At 35.1% G+C, this 23,463-nt stretch overlaps 2 protein-coding genes across 2 annotated transcripts in view; both read left to right on the top strand.

Annotated features, from left to right (window-relative positions):
* Positions 1–5,146, top strand: part of LOC134806159 (vesicular acetylcholine transporter) — a 40,178-nt gene extending 35,032 nt beyond the window's left edge. The window contains exon 3 of the mRNA XM_063779445.1: positions 2,968–5,146. Coding sequence (XP_063635515.1) covers positions 3,125–4,936 — 1,812 coding nt within the window. The 5' untranslated portion in view covers positions 2,968–3,124 and the 3' untranslated portion in view covers positions 4,937–5,146. The remainder of the gene's footprint in view (positions 1–2,967) is intronic.
* Positions 1–23,463, top strand: part of LOC134806161 (high-affinity choline transporter 1) — a 357,022-nt gene that overhangs the window by 159,684 nt on the left and 173,875 nt on the right. The gene's annotated exons all lie outside the window — the stretch shown is intronic.

The following is a 23,463-nucleotide window of genomic DNA, read 5'->3' as shown; positions in this document are numbered from 1 at the left end:
GTGCACGATAGGAAAGCACGCCATATTTCCTCTGGTGGAAACATTATAATAATATTATAATTGTGGGGTTGATATGCTGATATTGTAACAATATTTTCCTTCATAAAACTGGTGAAACTTTTTTAAAAGAAGGGGATATGATTTTATTTAGTGTATGTAGGTATTTTTATTTTACTATGATTTACCGTAGCGTCAAAACTACAGTGCACGTTTTTATGAATAGGGTGTCAATCAATTGTTTTTATGGTCTATGTGACATATAAACATACAAACATGAAATGGGCACCGTTAGTTGACTCTCAAACCTCACTTAAATCGACCAACAATAAAATCAATCTAATCAACTTTATATACCCTGTTGTGTACACCTTAGCAATTGTATCACTTATTGAATCAAGTTTAAAAAGTTAAAGCCCGGGCCAACCCCGAGAGCCATCGGCTGGAGGATGTCAAGATCTTGGCTCTTGACTTGCCCCACTTGGCTGCCGTCCATGCTTATGCGCAGCTTTTGATGCTTCAATAATATAATGTTTAATGAGTGATTTTAATAGTAGTTTATGTGACTGCTACATGATAGAAGACATTATAATACGTGGGTTTATGAAACCATCTCAAAGCGAATTTTATAAAAACATCACATGAGTTTTTCAATTTCTAATTACGTACAGTTACATAAAGTCAATGAATATTTAAAATACACACCACGGTATAGTTGGTTCAGTAATCTTAAATCGAGTTTATAAAGTTAAAGCCCGGCGGGCCAAGATCGAGAGCCATTGGCTGAAGGATGTCAAGATCTTGGCTCTTGACTTGGCCCACTTGGCTGCCGGCCAGAACGAACGCTTATCCACAGCTTTTGACACAATAAATATGTTTAAGAAGTGGTTTCAAAAGGTTTAAAGGTTCATAAGTGTAATCCGACATCACTTTGTAAAAAAGTTTTTTGATTCAGATACATTTAGGTATGTAAAAATATGATTGAGAAGAGAAGGTCAGAACGGCACGGCAATACACACTCATCTAAAAACGCAATACACCCAATTAGATATAAAAAAAAATTGGTAGTTATGGCGCGTACCTTAAAAATATTTTATCTGTAACACGTGTTTTTGTTAACGCAGTATTAAAGTTATCCTGTTACTTAGTCATGACTACATAACTTTCTTGTCTCAAATTGGGCCCCTCATGACTCATGTTTCATAAACTGACGATCTTTTATTTCCTTTGATGTTTGATGTACGCACGAATGAGGCTTCATAAGATTGAGATGTGTCCCCACATCCCCATATGAGCTGTCATATTATCATATAGAATTGGAATAATATAAGATCTTATAAGGCTCCGGTTATTATCATATATTTTTTGTCATTTTCGAGTGTATTCTTGGGAAAGGTAATAATAATGTAAGTGACAGCTTAAATTGTATTTTTTTTGTGTCTGTTCCTGATTTATGGATATATTTTAATATCTGGGAGACCGAGCTTTGCTCATAAAAACAAAAATGCGCGTTTTTCCTGAGATAAGATCTAGCTAGATTGATTTTTCGCCCCCGAAAACCCCCATATAGCAAATTTAATCGAAATCGTTAGAGCCGTTTCCGAGATGCCTGAAATGTTTAAATATATAGGTATATTATACAAGAATTGCTCGTTTAGAGGTACTAAGTATAAGATAAGGAAGTAATGACAAGTTGCAGTCGATTGACGTTTGCCACAGCATTACTGCCGCGATTGTGACGTTCATTTTATCACGAAATTGACAGATACTGCGGCGGAAACAATGAACGGTATGAACGTCATAATCGCAAGTAACGCGGCGGCGAATGTCACTCATTTTATCGAGGATTAATTTAATTCGCCCTCTCGCGCACGAGAGAAGGCCTGTGCCCAGCAATGGGACATATATATAGGCTGAAATTATTATTTTATTATTATAATTTAATTCGGACGTATCTAGATCACGTTATACTGAATTACTGATGTATTTTTACTCAAGTTTTTCACCCGCATCTGCACTTTGATGTTTGCAATATCCTGGTTCGTTTAAACATAAACCCCCCTTGTTTAATTAGCGATGGGAATGACCTGCACCGTCTCCATGCAAATTGGATTGCAAACAGGCCGTTATGCCTCCGACAGAATGTATAATTGAAAGATGGACGTACTTACAATTTTCCCGTGACCCTTCAGCGATGAAACAAATTCATGCTCGTTATGTTTGATACTGGAAAGAAGATTTTTTTTAAAAAACGTGCTTTAAATTGAGCATTAATACTTATACGGTTAAGTTATGGAATGGATAGCTTGGTGTAGCTACTTAAATTAGCATTGCTTTTATAGGCCTGAAAGTCTTTTACACTTAATTAATTTAATTTAATTTATTTATTCACGAATAAGCTTACAGTCTGATGAACCAAGGCGCTTATAAGTAATGTTTAATATTATACATGCTATGTTACAATTACACTATAAAATTACATGCCAACGGTACAAAAACAGAAACAAATTCAATTATCAATTAAGTATCAAAATAATATACTTCTATTAATAAATATTCTATTCACTGCTCCAGACGGTCGCATGTTTTCAAAAAGACTATTGGACCAGATTGTGGGGGAAGACTTTTTCATTTAATATTTTTACATACGTTTCTAGTAAAAATATTTTAAACATTTTCGACATTGAAGGTTTTTGTGCCTAATCTATGATTACAAATTATTACTTCTTATCAATAGTGATTACCCTATGTGTTAATTGTGCACCCCTCTTATATCAAAATTTAACTGTGCTTTGTTCAAAAGGACTCTGAATCGTCTTTGGATAGAAGATGTTGACTTTACCGCTCGGGACTAAGGAACCACTCAACTAACAGAAACAAAGATCGACTCAAAATCCTTTTGAAACAATTCTCACCTGCCCCGTATGCCAAGGAAATGATAACTCAATGATCATTTCTGTTTGTTGTCAGGTTCCGAAGTCCCGAAGGGTCGCGTCGGAGGCGGGGCCAATGATCACTGAGAAACGCAGACACGAGTCGACAGGACGGGGACTCGGGCCCCTCCGAATATGGTAACAGATCCTCGCGACACACATTGTATTTAGCCGAACTGTGAGAAACCTTCAAGATGGCTGAGGGACCGCAATCGATATGGCAAAAGATCGACAGCACCACCATCCCCATGGTCAACCTGGAGGTGAAAGAAGTGCGGGAGATAATTTGGGAGAAGACTCAGGAGCCGAGCGCGCAGAGAAAGATTATCCTGGTTATCGTGTCTATAGCGCTGCTCTTAGACAACATGTTGTACATGGTTATTGTACCGATCATCCCCGACTACCTGCGCTACATCGGCGCGTGGGGCGAGGCGGGCTACGACCACGTCGTCACCCTCGACCCCATCATAGAAGGCAACCGCACCATCATTCCGACCAAAATCATACCGGCGTCGCACGAGGGCCAAGACTCCGCCACAGGCGTGCTCTTCGCTTCAAAAGCGATCGTTCAGCTCATGATCAACCCGTTTTCTGGTGCCTTAATCGATCGTATAGGATACGATGTGCCTATGATGATCGGGCTCATTATAATGTTCTTGTCTACGTCGATATTCGCGTGCGGTCGGAGCTACAGCATGCTGTTCTTCGCGAGGAGTCTGCAGGGGGTGGGTTCCGCGTTCGCGGACACGGCAGGTCTGGCGATGATTGCCGACAGGTTTACAGAGGAGCAGGAACGGTCTAAGGCCTTGGGTATCGCTCTCGCTTTCATCAGCTTCGGATGTCTCGTCGCTCCACCTTTCGGAGGAGCACTCTATCAGTTTGCGGGAAAAGAAGTACCATTTTTAATCCTGGCTCTGATTTCACTTCTTGACGGATTTATGTTATTACTTGTGATGAAGCCGCTCAAAACGCAAATAAAGGAAGCCAACCAGCCGAAAGTGGCCGGCACACCGATCTGGAAACTTCTCATGGACCCATATATCGCCGTCTGCGCCGGCGCGCTGATGATGTCTAACGTGGCCTTGGCTTTCCTCGAGCCAACGATCTCCTTCTGGATGGAAGATAACCTCACTAAAGATAACTGGAAAATCGGTATGATATGGTTGCCGGCGTTCTTCCCGCACGTGCTCGGTGTGATTATAACGGTCAAGATGGCGAGAAAGTACCCTCAACACCAGTGGTTGATGGCGGCGGGTGGGTTAGCACTCGAAGGCTTGTGCTGCTTCATCATCCCATTCGCTAGTTCATACAAGATGCTGATGATCCCAATCTGCGGAATATGCTTTGGAATAGCGTTGATTGACACAGCTTTGCTCCCAATGCTAGGGTACTTAGTGGATGTGCGCTATGTTTCCGTATATGGAAGTATTTACGCCATCGCCGACATCTCGTACTCGTTCGCGTACGCCGTTGGCCCGATTATCGCCGGTGAGGTGGTAGAAGCGATCGGCTTCACAGCACTCAACCTGTTCATCGCATTCAGTAATCTCATGTACGCGCCAGTGCTCATGTACCTGCGGCACATCTACGACTTCAAGCCGTTCGAGAACGAAGCCAACATATTAATGGCAGACCCGCCCGACAAAGAGTACCAGACGTACAGCCTGCAGGAGCAGCGACCAGTGAATGGTGACTATAAGAATCATCTGGAGTACTCGAACGTAGGTGGAGAGCAGGTGCAGGAGACCAGCGTAGACGCGGGCAACTACTCTTACGACCAATCGTATCAGCAGGGTGGGTACCAGAACAACCAGGGTTATAGCCAGGGTTATGACCAGCAGCAACAGCAAGGCTATCAGCAGGAGTATCAACAACAGGAGTACAATCAGCCGCGGCAGCTGCCGTCGCAGCCGCCGGCCTCGAACCCATTCCGAGCGGCCCCCGCCGCGCCGGCCGCCCCCGCCGGACCGGCCCCGGTTAAGAACCCCTTCCGGCAAGGCTTCTAGAGCCCTCATTCGGTGTTGTTGTCTTTTTTGAATTTACTTGTTGTGTAATTATAATATTTGGGTATAACTTCGATCACTGAGCCGCGGCGGCGGCGGTTGTTTCGTGTCTGACTAGATGTCTATCATAGCTGTGCTTGTAATAAATAACGTATTGTAGATAAATTTTACGCTGCTCGCCTCGTCGCGTCCGAGACCCCGTCTTTTACCAAAATGCTTTATATAACTTGCACTGCAATTGTGCATACCACTTTGAAAGAAGTTATTTTAAACTGATTGCGTCGTAAAGACAATTCATGAGGAAACACTGGGTTAGGTTGCTGAGATATGACATACATTACCGCTATAAATAGCTTATTCATGTAGTCAAAGTCCCAAATGCCTTAATAATAGTCGTAATATTATCGTTTATAGTATAATGTCGATTTTCCATAAAAACTGCCTCTTATTCTCTCTTGGTAGTCTTGTTAATAATTTTATCGTACCTAACAAATTTTTTTTATAGTGAAACATCATTTTGGGTTTTGGGCTATAAAAGTTACACAATGGAGAATTATTTAACGTCAAGGGTTTCAAAGGGAAGACAAGATTTATCGTCTTGAGAAGACATATTAGACCCTTTCAAATATTTGTGCATAGGCAGTGGAATTTACATAATTACATAATTATGTGAAATCTCAGGCAGCAAACTAGCGTCAAAAATACTTTAAACAGAAGGCTACGGCGTGCGCTGCGGGGCGAGCAGTTGCCTGTTTCTTGTTGATCTGTATTGTTCTGGATATATACTAATACATACCACTGTTGAATTTGCCTTCGACTAGACATAGTTATTAATCGGATCAAACTATATTTAAATGGTACATTAATATCCCTGAATCTAGGTAGCAAATAGTCTCGGTTTAAGGTAGATGTTTATTTTTACATATTAATGTTTGGGGAGCAGTGGGGTCAACGCACTCAAAATCACGTGAGGGCCTAAGATGTCATATATATTACAAATCTTCTGGCACTTACTGTAGTTAATTTTTGTCACATTGTTGAATAATACCGCGTTAGAAAATTCAAGCGCTATCATGTTGTAAATGTTTTGACATGTGACCGAAATTACATATGTGTTGATAGACTCGCTTAATCGTATTACCTATTTAAAATAAAAGTAAAATTATCAAAAAGTACATATAATATGTTTTGTACATAAGGTTCATTGCCGTCATTTTGTCGCCTTTGACTGTGAATATATCTTTACTATTTAAGATACAGATTAAGATGTATCCTATGCTATATCAGCAATATTAGAGTAAGATTATTAGAGTGTATTGCTTATATCAATTCTCATAAACATATTCAATTATTATATCAATTAATTTAGGTTCAACCAACTTGTGATAAAGTTGCAACCAAGGTAACGAAACATATCAGAATCTTTTGATTCACGTAGGATAATTGTAGTTTTAAATTATTTCTAAGTGTACAGTGTAGTCTGTGTTTTGGTATATTGATGGTAGAAACGCGGGAGGACAAGAGATTGCTTCCTTCGGTGGAGAGAAACACCCTGCTTAAGCGTGTAACGATAAATTGATGTCATATACTATAAAGCATATCATAAAGCAGGTCACAAATAAGACATTTGAATCCAAATTTTACTAACTGTTTCTACTCTCCGAGGATAATTTTAACGGTCGACTGTATCACAGAGTCAAAATAAAGGAAACTAAAGATAATTGTACAAGAAAAAGTGACGCGCCCGATATGTCAATTGAAAGAGTATATAAAGATAAAAGTGAATCCTATTATGAATATTGTCGTTCTTATGACGGCTAGAAATTCAGTTGTTCTGACGACAGATCCCCGAAACTGTAAGGCACCCATTAACTAACCAGTAATTAGAACTGTGCTAGAATTATGTACCTTTACAGGGTGAAACATTTCTAGAGACTGAGCTGAAAGGATAACACCCAATATAAGTGATCAACAATATCGAGTAACAAAATGTGCGGATAACATATGCCATGAGGTGACCTATGCATGTTTTTTGGTGAATCCAACATCAATTATTCGCTCTAATATTTTTGTTTTAAACAATAAAAGCTTAAATTCAGATATAAAAACTATGAATAATGTATTTAAACAATATATTGTGTCGTAATCTAATTGCTAAAATACATTGTGACCTTGCTATAGCTTTGGATATGGTTACTGTTATAAATTAATTAATTTATTCAGTATAGTTACCAAAAACGTTCAATTATTCCTCTAAAGTAATTATAATTCGCAATTGGATAGTAAAATCGCTAGTACATACATATCGCACAATTTTGGAGTGCCTCAGGGGACGTTACTGGGTACCTTACTCTAAATATACCATGATGGTACCGTTTGAGTTGAAGTGTTGGACTTAGTCATAGCCTGGAGAGTACAATAGCAATGTTAGAGCTCCTCCTGCACTTTCTGTTCGCACAACTTGTTATGCACATATAACATAACATTAAAAAGTGCACATAACCGCCATGGAGCGGTCTAATCAGACATTTTGACTGACACTTTAAAATATAATGTAAGTTTAGAGTCAATTTTTGTGTCAAATTCTCCCGAAATTCAATTAATTAGTAGCACAAGGTGACATTTGTCGTTAGTGAGGCGTTCGTGGGTGCAATTGACTTGAATATGACGATTAAATTTTTTAAGTTGTACTTGAGTGAATGTCTAAAAGACAAAATTAAGTTCTACTTATATATGTGTCGTAAACAGTGATTTGTATATGTTTAAAGATATACGAGCCCCGATGCAAATTATTTCGTCTAGTTCCACACAACAATTTTTTTTATTCTAATAAATTTCACACATGAACATAAAATGACCCAGTAATGGGAACCATAATAGCAATGTTTAATGTAGTTTATTTTGATCGTATAATAAAATTGCATGAGACTTTTATTGCTGAAAAAAAAGGACTTTTCAAAAACGTTGTCCAAATCATATTGTCCTCTCCTACAGCACTGCTGCATGCATGGACTCGAAACAAAATTCTCAGTACATTGGCAGAGCCCTATTGCTTTCCCTAGTAATAGCTCTTTTCACATATGTTGTAATCCTACCCGTCAATAAAAAAATCATTTTTTTTTCTATCAGTACAAACGGTATTTCTTGTATTTGGATTTAGTTATTGCAGAGTATTACCATATAAAATTAAATTACATTAGTATAAGCATTAAATATTAGTAATTTTTAAACAAAAACATTATTATTGAACAAACGCGAGATCCTCAAAAAATGGTCTCACTTGACGAAAACATGTGCATCGGGGCTCGTATATGGATAATATTAATGATAAACCCACAAGGGAACATGAATAAAGATAATTCACAAAAAAATTAAGATACAAGATGACGACGTATACAATAAAATTCACGATCTAGTAGAGGCAAACTACAAGAAAATGGGCAAAGCTAAAAAGAATAAGAAAATGAAAGTACACTAATTTTATACTTTAAGTAGCCAAGTAAAAATATCTACTACATATTGAGTAAAATAAAGTGATATCAATAACTAATACAAGCACAAAATGTAAAATTTGTATAAGTACTAACTCGGGAAAATCATTGTTTACGACATCTATTTATTTCTGACGAGTTTGTACAAAGTTGCCAGCTTCTAAAGCAAAATTAAAATTTGTATTGCATGATTTATGTCAATTCAGTCATGAACGCTAGTCAATGTGTTTAGTACGTAGTAGTTAGGTGTGCGTTATATTTTATATCGTGCAAATTACTGTTAGCAATAAAGGAACCGATATCACATACATATCATTAGATGTAAGGATATACATATACTGCGCTAGTTTTATATATTATCTCTTTACGTAGAGCTATATCGATATTGTGGTTTATGTAAGATAGCTTTTGGAGACTTAGTCATATATTGCGTGACTGTGGCATTTTAAACTATTATATGTATATTTGTTTTAAATAAATATTTTCAAGATTTAATACAATTACACTTATTAACTCACATTTATAGACGGGTCTAACGCGAATACACTTTTCGTCGGGTAGTTGCACAAATCTCTGTTTTGACATTTTGCTGGGACATCAGTCAGCCTTGACCACGACCAGTGAAATCTGTGTCGAAACGTCGGTAAATCAAGGTAATTGAATAAAATTTGCGTTAGACCCGTCTATAAATGTGAGTTAATATGTGTTCAAAACGCGAAAGTTTAAAATATTACAATTACACTTGTAACTATAAAGTTGGAAAGACGGCCAGCCTTTAATTTTATTGCATCTTTCTTTATTTACGTAATATAATAATTATGCTTAAGGTGATCTGATGTTTATGTTACAGATAATTAATTTGAATTTGTTACAACAAAAACAATTAACTAACCTAATCAGTTCATTAGTATTCATTAGCTTAAAATATTCAAAGTAATTACCTCACCTTAAGCAAACTCCTCTCTATAATTATAAAAAATAACATATGTTGCTAGTTGGTAGGGCTTGTCGAAGAGAGACGCACATTTACACTTTAGGTATTATTTAGTGTTATTAAAAATATGTGACGTCCCACGGTCAAAGGTACCTTATGGCGGGTATGGAGTTATGCATACCCCAGTAATCTACAATAAATAAGCTATCGATAACACAAAAGATCAACCTTCTAGGTTGCGTAGTTACAGAGATATGATTTTTTGAAAATAATGTTGTGAAATGAGCAACTTTACGATAGAGAAGTTTTAAGTTTAGCCGCCTAAAAAACTATGTTCCTGAAGTAAGTTACATAGTTGACTACAAATAATAATGCCTTATATATCTGAGATTAAAAAAATATTGCGACTTGTTCTGTAATGCAAATAGAAACTTTTGATATCGACTGATTTATGTGTATACTAACCAATCTCTTGAAAATAAAGTTTTATATCATTTTCACGATTGATTGCAATGAGCTCTCAAGATTTAAATTTTATCTATTAGAAAACGACACTGACAGACAGTTTAAGCAAAAAACAATACCGATTTAGAGGTGAAAATGTATTTTCTGACTTTTTCATATAAAATCACAAAATTGAATATTTTTACTTTTAATGTGACACACAATCAATTTTTCTGAGCACATATGAAAGAAATTCTGTCATTCAAATGAAATAAATCCTAAAACCCCAACTAAATACTATATTTAACCCCTTATGCCACTTTAAACTTACATAACAATAACAGTATTTGCTCCATACATTTACGAAAAGGTACCTTATGGAAATAAATCTAATAATACATCACTACAAAATATCAATCATATTATAGTTTATCTTTTATGAATAGAAAATATTAATTTACATTAAACTGCCCCCAATTTAATTAGTTCTTCGTCATAATAATCTTAAAAAAGACCAATAATTTGTATGTAATGAAAAGGTACCTTGTGGTCAAGTTACATGATGAGGCATGATGATGATGGAACAGTTAGGATAAACTAATAATATTTTGGGGTTAAGATGGTATAAATCGTCTATTTCTTATCAATAATATATTTCGGTTGCTATTGAAGATAAGCGGCATTGAGGTTCAATGACCTCAGATATTCCATAAGGTAATGCGTCGGGTATTGGCATTTTTCAGCAAACCAATGGCTGATTTACTGCATGCGACCAAACCAAATGAAGATTATTCTAGTTAAGAAAGACTTGACGAGAGTAACTTTGGTATAATAACAGTCTACTTGGATTTGTGATGTCGGTCTATGTACGGTTATAATATTTGCGAGGCGCTCCAACCAGAACTGAAATTATCAAATTAGTTTTGCAGAATGCTAATACAGTTCTCTACCAAACTTCTTTTCCCGTATTGACTAGATTTTTTGGGAATTTTCAATCTTTTTTCCATAAGGTACCTTTTCTACTAAACTCTGAGACGACATTACTAGGCTTATAACTAACTTATAACAAAAATAAAAACAGGTAAACAAACGTTACGCATTAAGGTTTCAGATCACACAATAAAAAAAAATTGAGCATTTTTTCACCACTTTACAAAACATTTAATATCTCCGAAACTAGAAACCCTCATAAGGTACCTTTTCTCGTGGAACGTCACATATGTCTTATTTATAGTGCTTTAACATTTATTTAATATCCTTAAAATGTGTATGAAATATCATTCGTTTTTTAATTAATTATGTCTATAACATTATTTATAAATAAAAGAGTGACGACATCAATTTCCTTATGCTCAAAAATCGTAAACATATCAAAATTTTACAAAATTTTTGAACAAATTTACTTATTAATAGTTATTGTCGGTAAGGGAACTATGACGTCATATCTTTTATTAATATCTACATTTTTTTTTAATATGTCTTGTGATTGAATAAATGGATGGTATGAATTTAGTTCATTCTAAATAACCTATAAATAGTAATTTATTAGATATTATTCGATCTTCATGAATGTGCGTGTTGATTTGGGAATGTAAGTGTAGGTAACTGATTGGCTGTTTCACAAAATCATTAAATAATTTATCATAATTCAATTCAATTAGAAATGCATGTAGGTATGTTTAACATATAAATAACGTTTTTATGAATTTTATTTCAATTTATCAGTTTTCATTATGATAGAAAACGGATACCCACAAAATGTACTTTATAAATACTACTTGTACTTATATAAAATATTTTGAAATCTATATTATAATCACTCGTATTTACGCATGAAATATAAACATTAAAATGTATGGGAAATAAGTTATAAAACAAATATCACATGCATTTCTGGTTCGAATGTTAATTCTATGTCACTATGATACTATTGCATGAAATCTAACAGCAATCTTCATAATATATTTATTATCAACAACTTTGCTTCTTAGCTACTTATATTAAAATTATTAATATTGTATAAATATATGTTTATTTGGCGTCTGATTGATGAATTCTAAATAAATTCGAATTACTTAATATAATACATACTTAGTATTGATTTCAAATTTAAGTGTAAAAGTTAATCTATCTAGAAAAGTTTGCCGTTGGATTTCCAAAATTAGATCAGCACCCGTCCGTTAGTACTGTATCTTAACATTTCATAACTATATACCTATATTAAATTTATTGTATATCTTCAAAATTATAACTTTCCTCTTAGCTATAACTTGAAGTACTCTTCAAGCGTTTCCTTGTTTTATATTCATGTAATTATTATTCTTACTTATTTATTTCTCATTAAAAATTTGGCGACTGAAAAAGCTAAATTTAAAAGTTATAAAATACAAGCGAAAACTCCATCTGGTTGTTCGTTGCGGCTTCCAAATATATATAATTCTCAATTGATTTACTCCCTTATTCATAAACGCGCTACAAACCTATCAATTAGCTAATAATTGTTTGTCCTTCTCTGTCATTTTGACTTTTAAATTTGTCAGAAAAGGATAAAACATAATTTAACTAAAAACTAAAGTTTTATGAATATGGGGGTAAATGTTTACCATGTATCAAATATTCAACCCAACATATTACAAACATGACACTTTAATATTATTACTTTATTTTATCTTAAACAAAAGGTGAATATTCTATACAAAAACATTTAATAAATAAACTAAATAAAAACTAAAATATTATAAAGTTTAGGTTTAAACCTCGTATTTACCTGAAATGCTATTCGCAGATATCAGTTAGTCATTTATCGTTTTTTTTGGGAGTCATCAATGTGCTTTATTTCCTGGGTTACCTACATTTTATTTCGTAAAAAATAGTGATTTTGCAGTCCGTAAGTATAAATATGAAGTATATAATAGTTAGATAAATATTGAAAAAAAAGGTTAGATTTAGTTGAGTTATATTATTTTAGTTTCATGTTTCCAATAAGTTAACACCAATTTATCAAGATATAATGGGATTATCTCATATTATTAAATAACTATAGAATCCCTATACGCTTCTTTTGTTTGACTAGGGTGACCATGAGTCGCTTTTGGGACAAATTTTGAAAATATTATTAAGCTTCTTATTAACGACTACATGTGTAGTAACGCGTGTTGGTATACAAAGTTATCTCATTAGTACGTTAAGAACATCTTAGGTTAGGAAATAAGTCGACGAAATCGTACCGTGCATTTTTCCAATGTACCATATTAATCATAACATAGCTATAAACATGATAAGTAGGCATATAATGTAAATATAGCAATCGGAGGCCCACGCAAGTATGAGTGATAGATATGAGTATCAAACATAGTAGACTAATCAAATCCTTGCTATCTCCCTTCCTCTCTCACACATAGAATTCTTCAAGTAGTGTTAACAGTAATCAACAAATAAAAATATATTCTTATTACGCAAATTAACAACCCTTATAAGCTTAAATGTAATTAAAATTAAAATAATACTTAAATATGTTCCATTTTGAATGAATTAACCCTTATACTCATTTAACGCGTTTGAAACCTAATCGCCTAAATTATTTGATTTATTCAAATTCTATGATATAATAATCCTATAATATAATATAATATAAATAAGTAGAGTGCAATCAACATCATTGTAATATGATTATAGGCTGTTAATATTTGGCTCGGTAGGTAATGAATACTTAGAAATTAGTTGAATCTTAGTTAACCAAATAAAGCATAAGTTGTAAACTATAAGTCGATTTATAAATATATGTTATAAATGGATTCAAGGAATACCTCAGTTTTGTTTCTTTCTTTATCATTATTTATTAAATAAAATATTTTTATTACGAGTATTCATCCGTTTTGAAAATTGATTAATTTTATTCACTCGGTTTTAGATAAATCAATGTTGATTATAGCGAAATATGCCTAAGCCGAAATTGATATTTTCGATTGTACCGGCTTAGTCATCGCCTTGAAAATTCCTTCAACGTAACTTATTAATGACAACTCTAAATGTATTTCAATAATCGCGTCATTATATATACTCATGAAGCATACTCTATATTACACATTAGAAGTTAACAATTATGTAGATCACTTGAATCATATAAAATTAATGTAATATAGCATTTAGTTAGTAGTGATGACTGTTGATGGTTACAATCTCTATTGATTTGTTCGAGTTCCGTTATCAGAGGGCCTAGCCAAGATGCCAATGGTTTGCGCCGTAGCGAACGAAACGCTAATGTAACTCTGTCGCACTTATATGGAAGAGTGTTAGAGGGACATTACCGTTTCGTACGCTACGGTGCAAACGATTGGCATCTTGGCTAGGCACTCAGTATAAAATATAATATAAAGCTTTTTAAATAAATTATAAATGTAATCGTTTGATGTAATCGTTCCAAGTTATCAAGTTGATGGAATATCCTGTAATTATGTGTCATTCTGGTCACCCTAACTAAAACATACGTAATTGAATGATATTAGAAATTCCTTTATCGTTTCTTGAGTTTTTGCACTAGAGTAATAAGAAATGAAATCTCTAATTTAGACCACAAAGTAATATCCGGAGGCATATTTGGAAATGAGAAATATGATACTGTTTAGAATCCAATGCCAGGGCTTGTCGCTCTAACGCATATATTTGTGGAAGCCAGACGCACTCATATCGATGTCAAGTTAGTATCCTATTTTGTGTTTCCGGACACGCCTCCAATTTTTATATACATATTTAACGTCTCCTCTATTTGAGATCAACAAGTGAGATGACACAAATATTTCTGCCCGATTCGAACTTTAAGATACGTCAATTAATAGATCTAGAAACGATATGGATTAGATGTGTCGGTGTCAAAACTGACGTTTTTGTCTGAAGAAACGTCACATTTGACACTGACACATCTAATCCATATCGTTTCTAGATCTATTAATTGATGTATCTTAAAGTTCCAATCGGGCCGTTTAAAACAACATCACATTGTGCTGATGCATATCAAAATGGCTTAAGTTCACGCAAAATGGAAAAATATTTTTTTTAATGATTTGTCGTAATAAATGACAAATCAGTGTAGACTCAGACCAAGCTAACTCTGCGTGGTATTTGTAATGGCAAAGTGTGGTAATATCATAATTAATGTCATATTTCTATGAAAATAACATGTTGATAATAACACTCATTTTATCCTATTCAAGTCTGTGCAATGTTAACTTAGATTAGACGGACTCTACTAAAATTTTGTGAACCTATATATATATATATATATATATATATATATATATATATATTTGAGATTGTAGTAATTTCTCGATCTCTTTCTGGTTAGTCTAGTGCAAAAAGGACGCAAGATATTCCAGTAACTGTACCGTAGTAGGAGTAAGATGTAACGAAACTGTCAGATTATACATAACATAAGCGATATATTCTATCTAGTTGTATCTAAGTGGGAATTCAGTGATCGAATCAAATAAAATTGTTACACCAAACCGAGTTTTATTAATTTATCATACTTTTTATTCTTAAGTTAGGTTGTTTATAATATGAATATAAAAGTAAAATGCAAAAACACATACAAAAACAATACATAAAACATATAAACATATTATAGAAAACCTAATTACATATGGTATTAAGGTTTGAATATTTGGATGTGTGCCCCTCATCATACAAAAATGATTCAACGGATTCCGGTGCAATTTGGCAGACAGATTATTAATAATAATAACATTAATAACCTATACAAAAACATATAGATACGTTTATATCTCAGAACTGATCCCCTAAAGGGGTGCAATAGGGGTTGCAATCTAGTACAAGAAGGAAGTAGGCAGTGTTTACCAACTTCTACTATGAGAAAGAGACAGAAGATGGATGAACTCATGTACCTACGGAAACCTACAGCCAGAAACCTTACTATACTTATATACCTTTTTCTTACGCAAAAACCTTTCCAACAGCTTTGATCTACAACTTTTGACAGAGTTTTTCGAAAAACTGGATTCTTATTTTGGAGTAGGTAATCAGAATTTAACCATAAAGGACCGTCCACACCGTAGCGTAAAAGATGTTAACGCAACGTTTACGTTGCAAAACTAGCATAAACGTAGTTACGTACGGTGCGGTGTGGACCGTCTTAATATGATAAGGACAGGTCTGAAAATGAATTTATTTATGAATACACTTCGTTTAGTCCCAGGCGAGGTGGAACGTTTTTGGAGTTACAATTTGGTTAATTTGTGTCCAGGATTAAATTCGTGCGGCCTTTCAAATAATTAAATATTCAAAATATAGGCGTCATTGGATTAAATTGTTGATTTCATATAATTGTTAATTGTCGATTAGAAAAAAATCAAGTTCTGTCAATCCAAAAAGTTACATTTGACATTGACCACAAAAGGGCATGAAAAAATACTACATATGTAAAATAGTGTAGAGTAACGTAGTAGCAAAAATAATAGATAGTATAGAGGGGTCCTGTCAATGTAAATTTTGTAGTCACTGTAAATTTACTGCCATCTATCGACACACGACTAAAACTCAAAATGAAAACGTATAAAGTTATCAAAAAATGTATATATATGGATAAATGATTTTATTATTTTTATATCATTTTGATCCATGTTCATTCACTGATATCTATGTGTTAAAATTGTTATATATGAAACGGTGTCGTCACGCCATCTAGCCGAGGATAGGCTAAAGGTGTGTGCGGCATCTATTCGAGAATGACTTTTACTTGAATTCCGAGGCACGTTTTTTCCTTAGACTTTATTCGTCTTATACGAAGTTACATATGTCTTTGGTAGTAGTAAACGTATCTACGTCTTTAAACTCGTAAGGGCCAAAGTGCATTACAATATAGTACACTCAGTTAAAATTGGTTTGGTTTTTTGTAGGTAAGTATATTTTATAGTTTGTATTTTTATTTTATTTCTAGTTTTAACTTTAGTTTTAATATTGTATTATTGTGATTATTCTTGTTTATCCGCTTATAAAAGATAAATAGCAAGATATTGGACAGATGAGCTACCACCGTTAAAATCTAATTGGGACCATCATTAACCAAATAGAGTACCATATCTTTTGTTTCTTTCTTTCTTTTTCAAACAAACGTATTTAATCCCAATTTACTATATACATGGCTCACATTACTCGTAAAAATAGGAACATTTTGTATCGTGGGCCTTATGACGATATTAAAACAAAACATACTTACATAATAAAATATTTAAACCAAGTTCAAACCCACAAATTCATTACCCACTACTCCAACTAGTAAATTGAACTTTCCAAACATAATATCTACTCATTACAGTGATTACAATAATATGAGATGTTTATCTCTCAAACCATTAGCCACGACACAAAATTACCTCCACACGATTCTACACCATAACATCAAAGCCACAAAATTCAATTTCAAACAACACTTACTCAACAAACTCAAAACGCAAATTCTATAAACACAATCCAGTTAATTTAAGACTTTAATTCTATTGTATTATGGTTCAATTTGATTTGGCGGTTTATGTTTGATCGATTTTGTTATGTGGTTGGTGTAAGAGCGATTTCACATTGCCCGATACGATATCGGATATTGGGTCAAAGTAAAATGAGTTTTTCTATATAACGTTTTTTAATTTAAGGAATTTATTATTGCAAAAAAAATATGGGTAACGTAATAAAGGCGGACTCTATGCAACTTTCTAACAACTGTTCTCGCATCCGATATCGGATTGGCACTTAATGTCGGAACTCCCGTTACCTGTCGAACCGATAATTTTAGTTCATGTACGTATAAATATGTAGGCATACTGCCGTATTCGACCTTCAAGATATTCACAAGAGACGACACGTACTAGATCCATTCTAGATACGTTATAGTTTAGATATCAACTAGTTCTCTTTTGCAGCGCAATTCGGGCAACCAATGTCACTTTTACGTTAGATAGAGTAAGATATCTATTAGATGTGAATTGGATCTCTAACAGCCGTATTCGAACAATGAGATACGTCAAATACTAGATATTGAAACGATATGGATTGGATATGTCAGTGTCAAACAAGTGTCAAAAGTGAGGTTTCTTCAAACAAAAACGTCACTTTTGTCACTTGTTTGACACTGACATATCCAATCCATATCGTTTCAATATCTAGTATTTGACGTATCTCATTGTTCGAATACCGGCTGTTAGTCATATCCTGTGGAAATCGTTCAACAGTATCTGCAGAATCGCACAAATGTCAAATTTGACAGGTTAGATCTTAAACATATCGTTATCGTATCTTGGTGATGTCTAAAAGATGCCTAATAGATGTCTATTTCAAAATCCGAATCGGGCCCATAATGTTTGCTGTAGTGTGCGTAACTGCTGAAGGAGGCGCGACGGCTCGACATTGCAGATCCGATATCGGACCGGACAACGTGATAACGCTCTAAGGGTAATATTTACTTGGCAAAGGGGAGACTGGGGTGTTCTGTTCCGTTAATTAGTCAAATTAGCGCGGGTCGGGGTTCGGGGAGGAAAATTAAGTAATTACTCGAGGGACAATAATGTTTTTAGGGTTTTGTCGAGGCCTTGTTAGTAATTTATTGGTTTGGTTAAGATAGCAAATGAATCGATAAGATTTTCCATAAAATATATTCAAGCTAGTTGGCAATTCAGGTTTTTTACTCTCTTTCTTTACTTGATAGTTATAGTCAATAGATAAAATAATAAGTGAACTTCGTTATTATATGTATAGATATTAAGAGCTTTTCGTACCATTCGGACATTTCAACAAATCTAACTATAGCAGTGAGCTTGATTCATAATAAGCAATTTGTAATGGTGTTGAACTGGTTTTGACCTTGACGGTCGTCTTGGCGATTGGCGCATATCACGCACGACTTCCCTTCATTTCGCATGCACCAGTCAGCGTGAGCGATCTTCAAGGTCGTATCAAAATCTGTTCAAAACCATAACAAATTATAAAATCTGAATCGGGCTCATTAAGAGTAGCGGCCCAATTCGAACAATGCTTATAATATGTCACAGCGATACGATACCCATCTGTCAGTGTGACAGTATCGCTGTGACATATATTATAAGCAATGTTCGAATTGGGCCGGATCTAAATTCTAATCAAACATTAGAATTTAGATCTTGTCCACGCGTAGCACATAATGAGCGCTACGAGGGTGCTACGCGGCGTAGCGCTACGAAACCACCCGCCATAATGAAAACATCACTCACGGGCGGAGGCGGAGGGGAGCGCGGGATTGCAGTTTTTGTGCTGCTGGTACAATGTTCTATTACTATTGCTGCTGTATATTAGTGCGGAGATGTATTGTGAGCTGCAAGTGATATATCAAGAAAATCGTTTTTCTTAACAAATTTAGTGCTAGTCACAATTAAAATACAAAGAGGCAGGTTTTCATGACGTTATTTTCTGTTTTTCGAGATATGGTACATACTATTATTTCTTGTAAAGTTAAATAAATAGGCTCCCTATTCATGGTTTAACTAAGTATTTTTGAAACATTCATTTATACTAAAAAAATGAATGATTATTAGTCTAATTGTGTTTGAATTTGAATTTGTCTTACTTTGGACTAATCATCATGCAATCATAAAATATTCAAGCGACGTCCTACAACCTGACCTTTCAAATAGAAGTCAAAATAATTGACCTGTATAATTTGACCGTTAAAATATTAAAGAAACACTTGAAAAATACTAAGGTATTCGATAATGTAGTAATAGGAGGCTCGTTAAATTTTCACGACCGTTTGACCCGCGCCTGCGAGGGGGACCGCTCAGGCGGACGTCTCAATCGAAGGGAGAATTAACAGACTTCCAAATTTAGAGGGTTCTCAAGCCGTTGGGATTTTTACACATTTTTATTTAACTTCACTGCGTATTATTATTTATACCTTTAAACGATCATTTTTTGTATATGTATATATGACGGAGGCAGCAGGCATGGGTGTTGTACACAGGATGGCGGGTGGCGTAGTATCTCAATGTATTACTTCACAGCTAAACTCAGTATGCTACCAGTGCATGAAATAAACTTTCGGACTTGTTAACCATACTAGTGCCTACTAAAATATCTAGTCGCTATTGGGATGTATTTGGATTGCACTCAAATAAAAGGATCGCATAAAATCGTTCAAGTCTTTATTCAAATCAAGCTAGGCCGGCTCCAACCGTACACCTCTGACCCGAGAAGATTTAATTCCTTCTCAATTGGAGAAGGGTATCCCAATATGGGACCGGCAACAAACTCGGCGGGACACATCTTTTCAAAACAACACTTCGCTTTATTTTACAAAGGTAAGCTTCTAATCACACGTAAGAAATCAAAATAACACTTGGAATAAAACACTTAGCTAAATGGTTAAAGAACGTTGGATTCTATAAGCTTTCAGAATAATCCTTCAGGTATAAGCCTTCAGGAACGTGGCGAATTAGGCACGAGGTTGGCTAACGTCCGATCTGTAGCGCGGCTCGATCAATTTTGCTCGAGGAGCCTCCCCGCTCCCGCCTTTAAGTCAAGTAGGCAAACCTGCTCGACCGGTCTACCAACATAACGACAAAACTGCCAAATCGTGCCTACGTTCACCCAAGAGAAACCTCTTGACGTTCCAAAGCCTTCTACCTGTCATCTTAGTTTAACCACACGCCAATAGATGGCGCCACTCTTTACGCTACTCTATTATTCCGTTACAACCAAGTAATACGTAGCCAAACATTGCTAATCGATTTGATACAGGCGTCTAAAACTATGAAACTGTAACGCTGCAATACGTCCTTCTGGAGTCACGCTCCGACATATATATTTCGGAGATCTCGGAAACGGCTCTAACGATTTCAATAAATTTTGCTATATTGGGATTTTTGGGGGCGAAATTCGATGTAGCCTAGATCTTATCTCTGGGAAACAGCGCATTATTGAGTTTTTATATGTTATCCGAACTTTTCTCCCAGATTATTTGCTTTAAATCTTATAACTTAAATTTATTAAATTAGAAACACTTATTATTTGGTATCTAATTCAGTTACAAATTGTAATCGCTTCCGTAATACCAATAACATGAAGCTGATAAGAAACTCCTTGATGGAAAAACGCAAGCATATTGAGTGCACAGAGCATACCGCGAAAAACTAAAATCGAAATTTCGTTATCTGCCTTTCATTATCACTCTTGCATATTCGAGCGATAGAGAGAGAGAGAGAGATAAAGAAATTTTGATTTTCGTTTTTCACGGTAGGACCTCAGATTCATTAAAAATGTCTCGAGGAGTACTTGATAGACATGAAAATTATAAGAAGCACAGCCAGCAATAAAAAAGTTTCACTATATTTTTGGACAGTAACTAGTGTTTTTTTTAATATGGATAATTACATAAAACAACCAATTGTTTTGTAAGCTTGACCAAAAAGCATGTCCGAATCAAGAGCCCTTACTACCCCTCACTCAATTCACGGCAAGTTTTAATTAGGCAAAAAGGGAGCAAATAAAGTTCCTTCGAAGGGTTCAGGCCCCGGTCGATGGGATTAGCTCTTGAAACAACGTCGTGACGTTGGCACAATGAATCACCATGGTATGAGCATCGAAGGGATTCTAAAGTCAGATAGTCAGATATTCGAGTAGAAACAGTAATAACGATATATAAAATTTCTACTATAATATGTTATTATGGGCTACATTGATAAATAGCTTATAAATAGTTACCTAGGTCAATGGAGAGCGGAGCAGTGAATTAAAATATGTCTAGAATTATCAATTTAGAAAATAGTTATGTGTAGAGTCCGCAATTTCGTCGCGGTGGCAATTTGAGAAATTGAGTAAATATGCACTTCGACATTAATGAATAATGACATTCTATTTCGTAATTAGCTCTTCATATGAAAAATAAGTTTTTGGCAAAAATTTCATTTTTGGTACAAGCTTTTATCGCTGACTGTACTTTTCTTACGACAGACAACTAATACTCATCTAGTAGTAGCGGTTGACCAAAATCAGCTGCAAATGGTGTTAAAGGTATGAAAATCGGCACGATTAATCTTTAGGCCATTTGAATCAATTTGACCCGTAGCACCAAAAAAGAAAAACAAGCGGAAAGGAGTTATGACGTCATCCTTTTTTTGGATGGAAAAATAAAAAAAAATGTTAAGAAACCTATCTTGTGTGGTATTAAATAAAAGGGCATTTTGAGCCGGTTCTAAAAATATATCACATTATTATATTTCCGTCACTTGCATTCAATTAAAATAAAAATAATTTTCAAAACATACCAAGTTTGGGCTCCTCCAGATACGAAACCACGTCATATTTCCACGTTACGGCGCCGCAACGTGACACGACGTCGTAAAATGTCCAGACACGACGTCGTATTGTGCAACGACACGACGTCGTATCGCGCCACGATACGACGTCGTAACGTTACACGACGTCGCAACGTGAGACGATGTCACATCGTCTCACGATACGCCATCGTATCGTGGGTATGTGTGCCGGCCCTTATACATGCATGCAAAATTTCAACTCAATCGGAAACCGGGAAGTGGATCAAATTTAACTTGCAAGATTTGATTACAGACAGACAACGGTCAGGTGAAACTAAATAAAAGCTTGTAATAAAGTAGGAGCATAAGGGCCCTAGTCAAAACAAGCTACAAAAAATAGGTTTATATTTTCTTGGTATGAAAAAGAAAAGATTCTATCGTCGCACTAATACGTTCGCAAAAAGTGTCATTAGTCGGGCAAGAAACAAAATGGCTGGAAAGTTAATTCCCGGCCTGGGCGGTGTTATATGTATAATACTAACATTGACACAGTATGTTGACGCATACGCCAGTTAGCGTTGCTCATAGGTACTATTTTTCCTTAACCCGCTCCACGCTCCAAGCAACCGAGCCAACTATTGTACGCCCTAAATAAAAACCTGTACGTTTTTTAAATATAAATAAATAAACTGCACATTATGTCGCAATAAACGATTCCTATTTTTATATATGAGGCAAGTGCCTACAGCGCATATTGGCGTATAATAGTGACGATGAGGGAGGTATGTTGTGTACATTGTCTAAAGTCAATAAACTGTACCATACTTGTTCTGTGTATCGTTTAACACAGGGCGGGCGAGCTGGCGGGTTTTTCCGTTCGAAACGAAGTTCTTTGTAGACGAATAGTTTGCTGAGTCATCTATTTTTAACGAACTCTTACTTGTTCGGAAAACCTTTTAATCAACGTGTACATAGGTGTCCGAAGGTTTTTGTAAATGATTAAGGTAGTTGAAGCTATGGATAGGTTACAGATATGGGCGTGAAATACGATATATGTGACGTTCCACGGGTAAAGGTACCTTATGGCGGTTGGCGCTTACGCTATTATTAACGCCGCTCCAATACTATTGCGGTGCTATGCGACGTAAGCGCCAGCCGTCATAAGGCACCTTTTCCCGTGCAGAGTCACATATACCCGTAAAACATTTACTAACAAATCATAATGCAAACAAATATGAATACGTCAATCCTACAAAAATCGACTTAGTCCCACAGTAAGCTCATATCATGTTATCATAGCACTTTATGACGTGTATAATAGATAGATAAAAATAGATAAATATATAAGGTAAGGTAAAACTATCACCGGAG

The sequence above is a fragment of the Cydia splendana genome, chromosome 2 (genome assembly GCF_910591565.1).
Source record: "Cydia splendana chromosome 2, ilCydSple1.2, whole genome shotgun sequence".
Taxonomy (NCBI): Eukaryota; Metazoa; Arthropoda; class Insecta; order Lepidoptera; family Tortricidae; genus Cydia; species Cydia splendana.
This window is presented reverse-complemented; position numbering and strand designations above follow the sequence as displayed.